At 41.0% G+C, this 15,949-nt stretch overlaps 1 protein-coding gene across 4 annotated transcripts in view; it reads left to right on the top strand.

Annotated features, from left to right (window-relative positions):
- The window catches only part of arhgef1a (Rho guanine nucleotide exchange factor (GEF) 1a), a 108,852-nt gene that overhangs the window by 50,771 nt on the left and 42,132 nt on the right, over positions 1-15,949 (top strand). For all 4 annotated transcript variants that reach the window (XM_054605498.1, XM_054605501.1, XM_054605499.1 and 1 more), the window contains 3 exons: positions 1,557-1,674; positions 2,122-2,198; positions 4,579-4,750. In XM_054605498.1, the coding sequence (XP_054461473.1) occupies positions 1,557-1,674; positions 2,122-2,198; positions 4,579-4,750 (367 nt within the window). The remainder of the gene's footprint in view (positions 1-1,556; positions 1,675-2,121; positions 2,199-4,578; positions 4,751-15,949) is intronic.

Below are 15,949 nucleotides of genomic sequence, written 5' to 3'. Positions count from 1 at the left end.
TGAGAGAGGGGGCTGGGCTGTGAGCTGGACAGAGTGAACTGAGAGAGAGTGACAGGCAGGTGAACAGAGTGAGCCAATTAGGTGAGTGAGAGAGAGTGACAGGGAGTATGGAGCTACTGACAGTATGGAGGAAGAACTGTGACAGTAAGTCATTATTTTGAGAAAGTTTCTCTTATAATTACTTATCGGATCATTATTTTTTTCATCAAAGTTGTGGAAATTGACTTCCACAGTTTGTTGATTTTTATGGTTTGTTTTTTTATGGTTTGCTTGGTTATATAGATGTTTTATAGGTTCTTATGACCAGTACACATTAGGAAAGGCTGCTCTGCTTCCTACATGAAATGTCTTAAGTTGATTTTAATTGCAAGCAGTTAGTTTTTGATGGCATTTTTTCATAAGGCAGATGGCATAAGGGGAAGTTTCTGGTCATTGATGATAGGAAGATAGCTCCCACCCCAACATCTAACACGTCTACTTCCACCATTAACTGACAAATTTGCTCAGGAAATGTCAGGGCGGGCACTGTGTGACACAATGAACCCCAGGAACAACACAATAGACACATGAAACTTCAATTTTTCCACCTTGATGAGAAACTTACAGTATTCTCCAGCAGCAGTGAGGTACTTGCTTAGTGTCCTGCATGAGTTAATTGCAGGCGACAACCTCCGTATCTGAAAAGTTTCTACTTATTCTGCTTGCAAAGACATGTATCGATTGAGTTTAGTATAGAGGATATACATATAGAAGTCTATGAGAAAATGATCCTACTTCTTACTTAATTCATTACCTCAGTAAACATTGTAAACATGAGTTTAAGTCCTCAATTGTTAGTTTAAAGTCTCAGCATGATGTTTATTTTGTAAGTGATGGTCCCATTTGAAGTAAAATAGACCTTAAAGAAGGGTAGGCTTTAGGGTGGGGCTTCCTTGTTATTGACAGGTCATTTTTGTCTTCGCATTTTAACCCTTTTCAGTTCATAACAGTTAATTGTAATTGTGTATTTTGGTCACATAAATGGGTCTTATTCAGTGTTAGCTCCACCCTTTTGTGTCAATTTTGGTTGCAAAAAACAAGATGGTGATGGTAAAAAGAAAAAGATGGCACTGGCTAAAATGCAAAACTCAATGCTTCAAAAACCATAATCCTCAAATCATTGGTAAATGTCACGTGACTATGTCCACTTCTTATATACAGGCTATGGTTGAATGCCATCCAGGTAAACCAAAACAAAGAGCATGTTGTCACTGGAGATTGGAATAGAACAGGGGCCTTTGTTAGTCCACACATACCCGTAGTGTCCGGCAAGTGGTTGTTGATTGAGTTGAGCACAGAAGAGGTAAACTGAAGAGCATGTGGTCATTCTCCCCATAAGTAGGGAAATATGTCTTAAAGACTTTGATCGAGATATCTCCAGTTAATTTGCCTTATTTATATGTCTGTTACAAAACAGTGGTGTTATCCTCAAGGTTGCCCTTCAAACTACATGAAACAGAAATGTCAGCCATGGTAATTTTGTCAGTGTGTGTGTCTCTCCCTCTGTTACTGGGCAGCGGGTGAGTCGCGGACCCCTGCTACGTTGCCATGGTTTTCAGGAGTGCATCTTGTTAGTGACTCAGCGGATCTCCAAGTATCCTGTCCTTGTTCATCGCATTCTGGAGAATACCACCGGTGAATAATCCCAGTCATATCAATTCCAGTTTATTATCAATGGCAATGTCAAATCAGGCAACAATAGGCATGTGCAAGGAAAACATGACATTAACATGACATTTAGTATATTCCAAACATGCTTTCAACAGCTTTCGACAGCAATAAATATTTTGGTACTTTGCAGCATCCAGACAACAATTCTATTTTCCTATATTGAGAAGGAATTTGATAAGAGGATAATGTTTATTCACTACACCTTTGTATTGTATATATAGTGCAGTTCATCAACGTGTCACCAACAAAAATCACTCTAAAAACAATAGTAGACTCATAGAGGAGAACTATTTGTCCGTCTATGAGTTTAATGATTGACAAATTGATGAATAACGCAGGCTTAATATTATTTTTTCTACATTGTGGTTCTTGTGTTTCCATAGTAATACTGTTAGTTTCTTTCTCTTCTAGATGATGACGAAGAATTCTCTTCTCTGGCCCAGGCTCTCTCCATGGTCAGAGAACTTCTTAGTTCAATAGACCAACAGGTACCAAAGTATTTTCCTGGCCAGAATATAAGACAATTTTATGGCTATTAGCATTTTTTGTGCTCATCAAAAGATTTTATGGCACGAGTGATCTCTTTTATTGTAAGATGAAAGATAACAGGACAAAAAGAGGCAAAAAAAAAGATGGATAAATGACAATTACAACAGTTTGGTCTAAGAACAAAGGGTTGTGAGGAGTTGTGTTCATTTGATGTTGGTGTATGCATGTGTTTGTGTGTTTGTTTGTTTATGTGTACGTTCCACACTATTAGACTGGAAGAAAGTATGGAGAGAAAGGTGACATGCTAAGGGAAAGCATAAGAAAAAAATATATATACACTAATGCCAATACTACTTTTGCCACTAGAAAATAAAATAAAAACTACTTCTACCACTGATAATAATAATAATTGCAGCAAGCAGCAATGAATGGACACTTGCACCCCTGCACAATCTGGTGGGAGTGGCTGCCATGATTTTGTCACTGGAGGTACATAGCCATGGCTCTGAAGTTTCATGAATATGAGATTCACAAATATCACTTCTGTGTCCACTATTTTGTGTTTTTTACAAATTATACATTATGTTGCTGTATATCAAGTGTGGACCACACAATGTACATTTCATGTAAAAAGATGAGCCTTACTTGCTGTTGTCGGTAGATGTCGCTATAACTTTGAGGATATACTAAGATGCAAATATATTCAGGAAGGAAATTTGGGAAGATTGGGCAATGAAATTTGGGAAGATTGGGCAATGACAACTCAAAAGCTTCACAATTTAGCATCATAAAGATTTTTGGTTGGGCTTCGTTAATGAAAGCAAATGTGAAATATGGACAAACAAACAGTCAGGATTTTAGAGGTGAAAAACACATTTGTATTTCTCTGTACAAGGTTACACGGTTCATTGTACAGCAGGGTTGCGCAATGAAAAGCTACTCTGTAATCTGTTGGTATGGCAGCTGATACGTCTGCATCTCTGTATCAGCAGGGTGAACAGGCTGAGGCTGGGTGGGTTTTGTCTTTCAATATCCTTTGGGCTATTCGCAAGCACCTTGTCACCAATATCACTGATGTTCTGGTCGGTTTTAATCACCTGCTGTAGGGCCCTCCTGTTCTGAGCAGTGAATATTCTATGATGGATTGTAATGTTAGAAGTCAGGATGCTTTTTTTTGCTCCTCTATAAAAGTTAACGAGAACATGGCACAGGAATTTTGCTTTACGTCGCCTTAAGAAATTCAGTCACTTGTAAGGTTTCTTCACCAGGATGGAGATGTGTGAGGACCATGTCAGGTTGTTTGTGATGCTGATTCCCAGGAAATTTAAACTAATAACTTGCTCCACCTCAGCTCCATTGATGTAGACAGGGGTGTGTGTCTTTGCCTCCTTTATTCTAAAACAACATTCATGTCCTTGGTTTTACTGACGTTGAGCAGTAGGTTTTTCTCTGGGCACCACTCTAAAGATTGTTGATATCCTAGCGATATGAAGTCTCATTGTTGTTTGTAATCTGATTGATGACGGTAGTGTCATCTTCAAACTTCACAACAGAGTTCTCTTAATATTTGAGTTAGCAGTCCAGGGGGTACAGAGTGAACAGGAGGGGCTAAGCACACAGCCCTGGGGGGCTCCGGTGTTCAACACTAGAGTGGAGGAGGTGCTGGGGGTCTGTTTGAGAGGAAGTCTAATAACCAGTTAGATTGACATTACAGCCTGTTTAGCGACTGCTGTCCGCAGCCTACTCCCTCAATACTCATCCAATTTCAATAATTATTGTGCCTGTTAGTCACTCAAGCACAAAAACATGGGAAAAAAAGGGTCCAGGTTCAAAAAATACAAAGGCTACCCTTTAATGGTTTCCTTGTAACCTAATGTTTTATATATACATATACCAAAACACAATAACAATCTGCACTTGAATTCCAGCCGGAAACCTCTGCGTCATTCCTGTCTCCTCCAATGTGTTTTGTCTGCCCCTCTATAACATACAGTCAGGCTGACCTGGTAAAGGTGAAAACGCCTCCGCCCAAAAATCTTTAAAATAAAAAGAGTAACAATAATCAAAGAGATCAGCCATCACTAGCAGATCCACACCTAATCCCTTTACTAAGGTCAGTACCGATTCAGCATATTGGATCATAGCACTGTAATAAAAAAGTAGTCATATCATATTAAACTTCTTGCAAGATTACTGGAATCATGAAAAGTTACTGGATTTCCATTCAGGTTTCTGTTTAAAATGTGAAATGCAGCACCGTTTTTTTTGCATGGTCTCCTACCATATTCAATTAAAATGTAATTGAATTAGTAAGGTTCATTGATGTTCATTAATACTCTGTTCTCCAAAATGGAAGATGACTTTTATCCTGGTTGACAGATGGAGGACCTGGAGAAAACACAGCGTCTGCAAGAAATCCAGGCCAAGCTGGACCCGCGGGCTGAGGCAAGGGTAAGGGATGGTGGACTTTTCAAGCCTGGAGAGTTGTTCCGCCGGAGACTTGTCCATGATGGGACCCTTTTCTGGAAAACCCCAGGATCCCGACTCAAAGGTACGCATAGCTGTGAAAACCTAAGTTTGTGTAAAGTAAGGGAAAAGTAAGTAGCACTGCACAGATGATGACAAATGATGTCTTTTAGGCTCAATCTGGTGCTCCATGTTTAATAACGTGAAAATAGTATGGGTCAACAACCACTACTGGAAAAACTGCTACAGTCACAGGTTCCCTGAAACAAAGGCTTACTTTATTGTCATGGCTACCTCTCCTGAGCAACTACTGCAACAACTACATGTACAGGCCTACATTAAGTCTCATAGGCAAGAGCATTAAACAAATAAATAATAAAACATTTGGAGAGAAGGCAAGTCAGCTAAAACTGCAAGGTTATTGTTAAATAATGAAAGAAGTTCAGTTTATTCTGGGTTAAAGTATTTCTAAAACATATGACACTTTATATTTGCAGTGACATTGGAATTGGATCCACAATTTATATATATATATATATTAATAAAAAGTACTTTATTGTTTGAGGTTAAACAAGGCTTTATAAGGAGTGATGAAAACACGAATGCTGGAAGTGAGGATGAGCACAATACTTGAGCCTCTAATGAACACCAACTAGATTCTGGCGCATGGAACCACATTATATTTTCTGTATGTTCATTGAAATAAACAATCCATATCTCTGTTCCATCAAAGAAGAGTTTGACTAATTTGAGCGAAAAAAATTTTTAGGGAAGAAACAAAGAAAAACTGTAAACTATTTAGAAATTTTTGGAAGGATAATAATTTTAATCGATTGCATTCAACCAGTTAATGATAGCAGAAGACTATGCCATCTATTAAGATCATGTTCGATTCAGAAGCTAAGGTTTGTTGTGTAAAGAGAGAAGAGGGAGCAAGTCAGATGAATACCAAGATACCTGAAACCTGATTGGGATAAGTGAAATAGAAGTTTGTCAAATTTCTAAGACTTTCTCCTTGATTGGGAAGTATGAAGATAAGATAGGATAGAATTTATTAATTCCAAAAGGAAATCATTTTTACAGAGTTTGATTAAAGGTTACTGTCACCAGTGCAAAATAGAATAGAAAAGCAATAAGAGTGAAAAAAGTAAAGATTCAACTAAAATAGAAAAAATACGGGAGTTAAAATTTAAAAAGTATAAGAAGTAATACTAACACCGATGACTAATAAAAACGAAAATAGAAAAGTAATACGAAGCATAAAGAAATATGTAAAACAATATATTACACATAGTATAATAAAATAATATTGCACATAAAATTGAAATGTAAGATGTGATATTGCACGATGTTGAAAGAACTAACCACCACAAGAGATACATTTTTTTTTTAACATTTTGTTAAAAACTCTCAGAAAATACAGGCGGCTCCAAGCTTTCTTGTACAGAGCGTCAGTATTTTTAGTCCATTCTATCGTATTGTCTTTGTGGACATCCACGTATTTGTAATCCTTGACGATTTAGTACAGAGTTAATAGCTTATGGTGAGGAAAAGAGAGGGCAGATCCATTCAATAAAATTATTACCAAAGGCCAATATGGCAAATATTTTGAATACATATTCCCATTCAATAAGGTCAAAGCCTTCGCCACATTCAGGTAGATGACCGCTGGGAGAATATCAAAATATCTAAAAGTTCACAAATATTTGAGAATGAATGCCGATTTCTTATAAATCCTGTCCTCCCCAGAAAACTGGTAAATGGACTTGTACTTGTATAGCGCCTTCTAATCTTACTCAAAGCGCTTTTTTATTATTATTTATACATACCAACATTCATACCTTACATATATGCCTAAACAAGCAATTAGGGTGTATTGCCCAAAGACACATCAACATGGACTGGCGTAGTCGGGGATTGACCTGCCAATCTTCTGATTGGAGGACAACCTGCTCTCTCACTAAGCCACAGTCCCAAATGACATGGGTGGAGTAACCATCTGGATCAAGCATCTTCCCACTCTGCATTGATTTTATGTAATAATCGCTCTGCCTTATTTTGGGATAGAAAATCAAATTGTGTTTGTAGATCTAATCTAGAGGCGGCTGGCCATGAGCTAACCAGTAGGGCACACTCACATGCACTATCATGCACAAAGATGCACTAGAAGGGACGCAGTCGGCCCGCTATGTGAACAAAGAGAGGAGAAGCTCTGAGAACAACACAGAGAGAGAGAGAGACATAATTATCTAATCAGGTAGACATTTCTCCTCTAGATCTTTATATAGGCTATAGTTGTTTGCTGCTTCATTAATCGCCCCCATTAATATTCAATTCAATTCAATTCAGTTTATTTTGTATAGCCCCGAATCACAAATTTGCCTCAGAGGGCTTTACAATCTGTGCACATGCGACATCCTCTGTCCTTCCCTCACATCGGCACAGGAAAAACTCCCCTAAAAAACCCCTTAAACAGGGAGAAAAAAGGAAGAAACCTATGGGAGAACGACAGAGGAGGGATCCTTCTCCCAGGATGGACAGAATGCAATATATGTCATGTGTACAGAATGAACAGCATAACAGAGATACAACACATTCAATGTATATGACATAAATGATTCATATAATAAGACTACTTATAATAACAGCAGCAATTATTACAGTAGAATTATAATTATGAAAATAGGGATAGTAATGTGATTAATAATAATAATCGAAGTAGCAGTGGGTGTCAGTCGGCTCATAGCAGGAGGCATGACTACGGTCCAGGTACCACAACGATTCATTGAAACCTGCAGAGCGAGAAAGCAAAAGGGCTTCAGGGTGGAAGTAAAGCTAAAATGCTTAATGGTACAGGTAATAGTAATAGTAATGTGACTAGTAATAATAATGGTGGTAGCAGTCGGTGTCAGCGGGGCCGTAGCAGGACTTCCTGTAAGTCGCTTTGGATAAAAGCGTCTGCTAAATGACTGTAATGTAATGTAATGTAATGCACGACCACGGTCCAGGTACAGCCACGATTTATAGAAGCCTGCGAAGCGAGAAAGCACAAATAATAATACTCCCAAGCTTGAACAATCCAAGTTTGATTAATTGTTTATGTTGCTTGTTGCCTCATAGGATCAGTTGCTGTGTATTTAAACAGGGCAGAGAGAATAGGAACAACAAATTGAATGTTGTCCCAGTTAGGAATATATAGATTTCATTATAGGACTGGCATGGAAAAAAAAAACCCATAACAATAAGGGAATGAACTGTATCTTTTTAATAATATTCCTCCTATACACAAACTTTTGAACAACGAGTGACCCAGGCTCCCAAATCTCTCCATTGGACATCATGTATTGTGGAAAGAGAGACATTCATGATTTATATATCTTAAAGAATTTGCTGTCCACCTGGGTTGGCACAACCATCAATGCAAACATCTTAATATTCCCATAGTCATAAAATCATTTACTTTCCCTTCTTGGAACCAATTTTTCTCATATTTCGTGTCTGCTTCCTAAATGTCTGTGGTTGTGCAGTGTAAATCAGATGTCCTCATGGACATGTGCTGTGATGTGGTTGTGTCTGTGTGTGTATATGTGTGGTGTCAGGGGTGCATTCGCCAGTTTCGCCTCTGCCGCTAGTCATTCCTCATTGTCTGTGTATCCCCTCGGATTAGTGACAGTCACATGGCCTGGGGGCCCTGTTACAGTCTCTTGCCCAGTGGTCAGGGTCTCCACAACTCTTGCATCCATTGTCTAAAGGACCTGCATTGCATGATCCTCTGCTTGGAGCTCTAGCTCTGCCCCGACCTCTGCCTTTACCTCTGTTTGTTCCCTGCACAGCTTAGAGCTGTGCTATAAGGAGCCTCATATTCTCCTCATTCAATCAAGTTTTAGCTTGTTGTGCCTTTTCACTGAGATTCTCAGATTTTGTTCAATGTCAGACACTATTACCGGATTTGTAGCTACTTGCAGGGTAAGCATGGTAGCTTTATTTTTTATTTTTTTCTATCTTTTTTTGTCGCTTTCTGGGCAATTGCTGGTGACTAAGTGTACTAGTATTACTAGAATTACATTTAAAATGTAATAAGTTAGTAGGAGCCTCCCTCACATGTGTCTTTCTCATTACACGCTTAACCTGAAGTTGACAATGCATTTTTGTTTTATGGTAACATTATTTTCAGGAGACCAGGCTGAAAGATGATTTAGGCAGCAATAAGTGTAGTGGAAAAAAACTAAGCAAATTGAGAAGTGTGACATGACTCTGGTTTTGCATTGATGGAAATAATGCTAAATAATACTAAAATGTAATTTACACACATACTTTTTCTTGTGTGAACAACATGGCTGTAGCCAGCTATGAGGTCACAAGGGTTTGGACCTCTGTAATTGTTTCCTAATAGGTCCACTGTCTCTCTGCATCTGACTGATATAAAACCACTTGAAAGTGACAGCTATCAATACAACACAGTCTCACCGCAGTTAAAATAGTTAACGGAAATAGTGACAAATGCAGTACAGTCTGTAACAGCGTTGGTGTAGCAAGGACCAGTGAGAAGGGAGTCATATTTAAATGGACTGCCTTTGGTGAGAGTGAGCTGTGATTAGTGTGTGGCTGATTAGAAGCTATGATTCAATCAGCTGGCTGTCAGCTGGTTACAGCTGGGGGCGTATGACTTCCTTGTCCTGCATGAACTAATGCGATACTTCATTTATACTATTTCTTATTTATTACTACAGTGGGAAGAGTAGAGGAGATATGGCATAGCACGCAGTGCCATCAATCGTGGGGGGGTGACTGGGGCTCTGTTGAAGAACTTTAATTAGAGGATCGGCAGTTCAATCCCAGGCTTTGCTGGTCCATGTCGATGAATCCTTGGGCAAGACACTTAACCACAAATTGCTCCCATAGGCTGTGCCTGTTGTGTATGAATGGGTATGAATGATAAGTTAGTCCTGAGGGACACGTGGCACCTTGCATAGTAGCCCCTATGAATGGGTTGGAATGGGTGAATTAGATGTAGTGTTAAAGCGCTTTCATTGGTCGGAAGACTAGAAAAGCGCTAAACAAGTACAGTCCATTTACCATCAATCTTTTTGTAGGGAAAGAAGTTTAGAATAAGAAGTGAGCCTATGTAGTATGATATAAGATTTAAAGTAGGCTATATTTCCGTTCATCTTGATTGTAAGTGCTGTTTGATTTGATTTTTAAAACCTCAAGTTTCATGACATTTCTTTATGTTACTGCGCTGCACAGTAAACAACCCATTTTACTATCGATGAAAACTTGTGTGTGAATGCATTTTCTTGAAGTCACATTGGAGAGAGAGACACAGGCAGTCAGTGAGACAGACAGAGAGACAGGCAGCAGATGATCGAGAAAGAAATGAGAAAGACAGAAAGCAGCAGATGACTGACAGGTAAAGAGTGCACACAATACAATACATCAACTGTATCTAAATAGTATGTTTGAGTGAAAGAAAACCTCTTTTAATATTACAAAAGACAAATGTTAAAATACAAAAGGTGGATCTCAAATCTAAATTAAATAAGTTACTCAAGTGAAAGTACATAAATTAATATATTTAAAGAACCAAAAGTTAAAAAAAATGCTCTTGCAGAATAATATTCTGTCACAAACCGGGCCGCACGGGCATGACAAAAGAGGGAGATGCACACAATCAAGCAAATTAGCAAATTATTTATTCCCTCCTGTTATGTTGCGGGTCAAATTGACCCTTTTCAAAGTTTGGCAAGACATTCATGTCAAAAAATTGTGAAATACAGTGGTCATCCTCACCCAATATAGGTCAGTCAAGACTGTCTGCCGAAAACATTATAAAGACAGTGCCAGGCCCCACCAGGATGGCAGTGAATCACGTCACAGAGATCAAGTCAGTTTTTTAGCTGGTCATTCCCAACTCAATACAGAAACTCATTCTAGAAATGACTAATATAGAAGGGTGACGTGTTTTTGTGGAGAAGTGGGAGGAGCTGGATGAAACGCATTTACATGCATATGTGGGGCTCCTTATCCTTGCTGGGGTGTATAAGTCACTATAAATAAACATAAACAAAGTTTACTTTCAATACAAATTCTTATGACTCATTTGGCTTGATTTTAAGTGAGCGGGTCAATATGACCCTGAACAGAAGAGGTGTCTCATCTCTATTTATCTACATCACCCCATGAAAAAAGAAAGTTTCAAAATGTAAAAAAAAATAATATATATATATATATGTTATGTAAGTATTCTGGCACGCTCAGGTGCCAGACTGCGCTGCACTGGAGGAGAGTCGATGTCTAGGTCGAGGTCCTTCAAGTCCTTGGCGTACTCAGAAGATGGAAATGCTTGCATGACTGCAGGACAGTTGGATGCAATCTTGTGGAGGTGTAAGTTGGACATGGCCAGCATACCTCGTGCTGCTTTGAGTAGGCCGACGGTTTCAGTTACGGAGGGCAGAGATTTGAGGCCATCATCCACATAGAACTCTCTATGTATGAACTCCTTTGCTGCATGGCCGAACTCCTCTTCTCCGTGTAGAGCAACTCGTCTGAGGCCATAGGTTGCTACCGCTGGAGAGGGGCTGTTGCCAAATACATGGACCCGCATCCGGTATTCGACAACCTCATCCATAGGGTCGTTGTTCTTGAACCAGAAGAGTCGGAGGAAATTCCTGTGATCTTCCCTCACGATGAAGCTATGGAACATCTGTTCGATGTCTGCGGTGACAGCAATCTGTTCACGTCGAAAACGTATCAGAACTCCCAGCAAACCATTGTTCAGGTCTGGTCCGGTCAGCAACACATCGCTGAGAGACACTCAAAGATGTTTGGCGCTGGAGTCACACACGACTCGTATTTGACCTGGCTTGTGGGGGTGATACACTCCGAATGTGGGGAGGTACCAGCACTCTTCTCCCTCCGCCAATGGTGGAGCCAGCTCTGCATGATCTTGGTCGAAGATCCGTTGCATGAAGGTGACGAAGTGTGACGATAGAGGGGGCAACCTTGTTGTCATCCTCTGTGCGTTGGAAGATCTTACTTCCCAAGGAGTCATCTTCAGTGCATGGAGCTTGAACACAAGCGAACTGTGAGCTTTGCAGGTCCTGGGGACTGTGAGACCTTTGACTGTTCACAGTGAGCTTCTCTTTCAGAGTGAGACGGTTCGTGCAGGGCGTGAAGTGAGAGTGGCACCCGTTCTGGAGAATATGAGTGTGGAACACACTTGCATCTTTGGGTTTGTGAGCTGCGCCTAGACAGGCTTCACTGATGATGACCCAGCCGAGATCCAAGCGTTGGGCATATGGCACGTTATTAGGTCTGTTGCGCTGGTCTCTCACCTTGTGGACCTGTAGAACGTCACACCCAAGGAGAAGTAGGATTTGAGCCTCTGGGTCGAGTGGAGGAATGTGCTTAGTAATGGAGTTGAGGTGAGTGTGATGCTTCGCCACTTCTGGAGTAGGTATCTCTGACCTGTCTTCAGGGATGTAGTTGCACTCTATGAGAGTCAGGAGATTTATGCTGAGACTTCCATCCAAAGTTTGCGCGATGAAGCTCGTGGCTCTCCTTCCAGACATCTCAGTGAGACCGGCACACGTCCGGAGTGTGTAGAGAGCGTCTGTGCCTTTAAGGCCAAAGAGGTCGAAGAACTCCGATCTGGCAAGTGACTGGTTGCTCTGGTCGTCGGGAATAGCGTAGAGTCTCACTGACCTGTCCGGTTGTTCATTAGGATGCACTGTGATGTGGCAGACTTTAGAGCAGGAGCGTGGGCTGTTGTTTTCTCCACAGACCTCCGTACACTTGGAGTTCACAGTAGGAGATGGCTCACCCTTCTCCTCCCCGCCATTCTCTGACCCAGGGTCTGGCTATTCCATGGAGCTGGCCCAGGGTGAAGAGCTGCTATGTGCCTGTCACTGTTGCACTCTTTACACTGAACTGCGATTTTACAATCTTTGGCAAGATGTTTCCGCTGTGATGCTGTTTTTTTCACTATTCTGGCACCGGAGCGCGTAGCGAGGCACACATCACCAGATAGCTAAACACTCTTGACTGACTTGACTGAAGTAGCACTAGGTAGCTTCAATGATGAAGGAGCATAAAGTAAGTTGTGAACGTTCACTTGTACGTCCGTTTAATGGAGATACAGCACTTCCATGTGGTCAAGTTGTTGTAGTGTGAAACTGTAAATAATACAAAAGTGACTATGAAATAATGTAAACAAATATTAAGAAATACAATGAAATATGAGCAGAAATAATTTCTAGAAACATAGATGAATCTACTCACAAACAAAGCTTCTCCAAGGATCACACAGGCAGATGGAGCAAGATTAAATGAGGTCTTGAATCATGCTGTTCTCTAGCTTGTTTTTCAGGAAAAAATGGCTACTCTGATCATGTGACTAACGATCAATGTGACTTTAAACAACCAATGAGAATGCACACACCTAACATAACAGGAATAGGCTGCATTTACATACTGGCTTAAAGAAGGTGCTAGAAACACTTAAACAAATGAATGCATGTAACATTACAGTAAGACTAATGCAATTTACAGCGGGTAAAATAAGTATTGAACACGTCACCATTTTTCTCAGTAAATATATCTTCTAAAGGTGCTATTGACATCCATACATACAAAGAAAACCAAACAAATATGTTCAGAAATGTAGTTATGTGTAATAAAATGGAATGACACAGGGAAAAAGTATTGAACACGCTTACTGAAATTTATTTAATTTCTGAAATTTATTTAATACTTCGTACAAAAGCCTTTTTTGGTAATTCAAGACGCCTCCTGTATGGAGAAACTAGTCGCATGCATTGCTCAGGTGTGATTTTGGCCCATTCTTCCACACAAACAGTTTTCAAATCTTGAAGGTTCCGTGGTCCTCTTCTATGAACTCTGATCTTTAGTTCTTTCCATAGATTTTCTATTGGATTCAAGTCAGGTGATTGGCTGGGCCAGTCTAGCAGCTTTATTTTCTTTCTCTGAAACCAATTGAGAGTTTCCTTGGCTGTGTGTTTGGGATCATTGTCTTGCTGAAATGTCCACCCTCGTTTCATCTTCATCATCCTGGTAGATGGCAGCAGATTTTTATCAAGAATGTCTCAGTTATATATTAGTGAGGCGGACACCGCTATGTCTTCATTTACTTTACTCAGCCATTGCGTCTCGAGCAGGAGAACAGTGCGCGCACGCGCTACAACACTTGGAACAGGACTATATTGACAGAGGTCCAAAAAGCACTAGATCCCATTTTAACAATACAACAATGATGTGGTCAATATACCACATTATCTCCCCTTTTAGCTGAGAACTCCATAACAAAAATGTTTCAAACAAAACACTGGAAATATTAATAACCATTTTTTCTTAACTGAACACAGTTGTCATGTTATTAACAAAAACTAATTATGGTCTCAGTTTAACTTGAATATTTTCTTTTCACAACATTTTCTCCTTTGCGCAACATAATTTTTTCTTACAGCTACTCCATGTGTCCGGTTAATGAAAGTGTGTGTTATGTGTTATGAGTGTGTTCTGTTGTGTGAGTGATCAGACTGTGTGGGTGTAAATAGACACAGTCCACTCTAATGATTTTTTGTCTATGGCATATATCAATTTGGTGGTTTGATCTCTCGCTTTGAGTGCCTCATAGCCACAGGTTCGGGCTCTAAGGGCTCTGGTGTTTGCATGTTAGAGTCCACAATTTCCTGAGGACTGCTGCCGTCATTTCCGTCAGCTTGTCCTTCCTGTGGTTCAGTACCATGAGAATCAGGCTCAGCCACGGCTCGGGATCACAGCTGATCTCCATGGCGTCTGCACCGTGTCGGAGTCCCGCTCTATGACTTCATACGACACAGGGCCTGTTTGTCTTACCACCATACCAGGAATCCACTTGTGATCTCCTCCCACAGTGCTACTCAGATACACTGGTTCATCCTCCTTAAAGAACCGGTCTGCAGCACAGCGGTCATGGCGGTCCTTTTGTTGATATTGTTTCTTACGTACAGTCTCTTTGGTGCAGCTTAAGGAAATCCAGCCTTGTCCGGATGTGTCTGTGCAGAAACGGGTTCGCTGGAGACTGTCCAGTAGTACAGTTGGGCGTAGACCGATACTGCAGCAGAAACATTAAAATTCTGTCCTCAATGTTCAGGGAAGTGTTAGCAAGCTTTTTCATACCTGCTTTGAAAGTCTGGACGTATCTTTTTGCCAGACCATTTGTTGCTGGATGTCCCGGGGCACTTGTAGTGTGCAGTATTCCATTCAGCCTGGCAAAAGTCTGGCACTCTTCCGACGTGAATGTGGTAGCGTTGTCTGTCACGATTTGCTGACCATAGGAGGCAAACAATCTCCTCAGCCTTGTGATGGTGGCCTGCGCAGTGATTTGTGACATGCGAAACACTTCCAGCCATTTTGTATGTGCATCAACAACAAGCTCATGCTTCCTGAATATCATGTTCATACATGTTATTCAGGAAGGGTCCAGCAAAGTCCATGTGCAGTCTCTTCCAGGACTCTCCTGGAAACTGCCATGGGTGTAGTGGGACCTGCTGCGGCATTTTTTCATCCAGCTGGAAAGTCTCACATTCCTTGCAGATCTGCTCCACATCAAAAGCTTGGCCACCGCAAGGGATGGCGGCAGGTAGAGCAGGTGCAGTCACAGCTCTGTTAGTATACAGTTTGCTTTTAAACTTTTTAAGTCCTGCAAACAACATTTTGTTAATGAAACCGGTTGACATGAAACAGTTCAGCACCGTCTACGGTAACGCCGACTTTCTAAGTCAACAAACAAACCAAGCCATGGGTAACTTCGGATTTGGGAAACATGTTTTGGCTACAACAATTGTTTACCCATCTCTGTACCTTCGCTTAAAGAAGCACTTTAAACCACCAACTCAACTGCGACAAAGTGACGCTCTTCTTATTACGATTTGTTTGCTGCTATCTGGAGATATTCATCCGTGCCCCGGCCCACTACACAGTGAGCCGGTGAATCAAAACAACATCACAGCGGATGTAACATGCCACACAACTTTATCTCAGGTAAGCACTCTGTGTAGTGACACGCTGCCGTTTGACCAAGTACAACAAACTAATCAAGTACAACAAACTACCTTTCCTCGTCGCCTCCGCCCGCTGGGCGCTGCTGGGAGTGAGGTGCCTGCCCGGAGTATCGGGGCCGGCGTGGCTGGGGTGTGCTCGGCCGGGACCGGTGGTCCGGGACTGTCCGCTCTGGAAGAGAGCCTGCGTTCTGGCGTGCTGACGGGCGGCGACCCGTGTCTGT

This window comes from Anoplopoma fimbria, chromosome 10 (assembly GCF_027596085.1).
Source record: "Anoplopoma fimbria isolate UVic2021 breed Golden Eagle Sablefish chromosome 10, Afim_UVic_2022, whole genome shotgun sequence".
In the NCBI taxonomy this organism is placed as follows: Eukaryota; Metazoa; Chordata; class Actinopteri; order Perciformes; family Anoplopomatidae; genus Anoplopoma; species Anoplopoma fimbria.
This window is presented reverse-complemented; position numbering and strand designations above follow the sequence as displayed.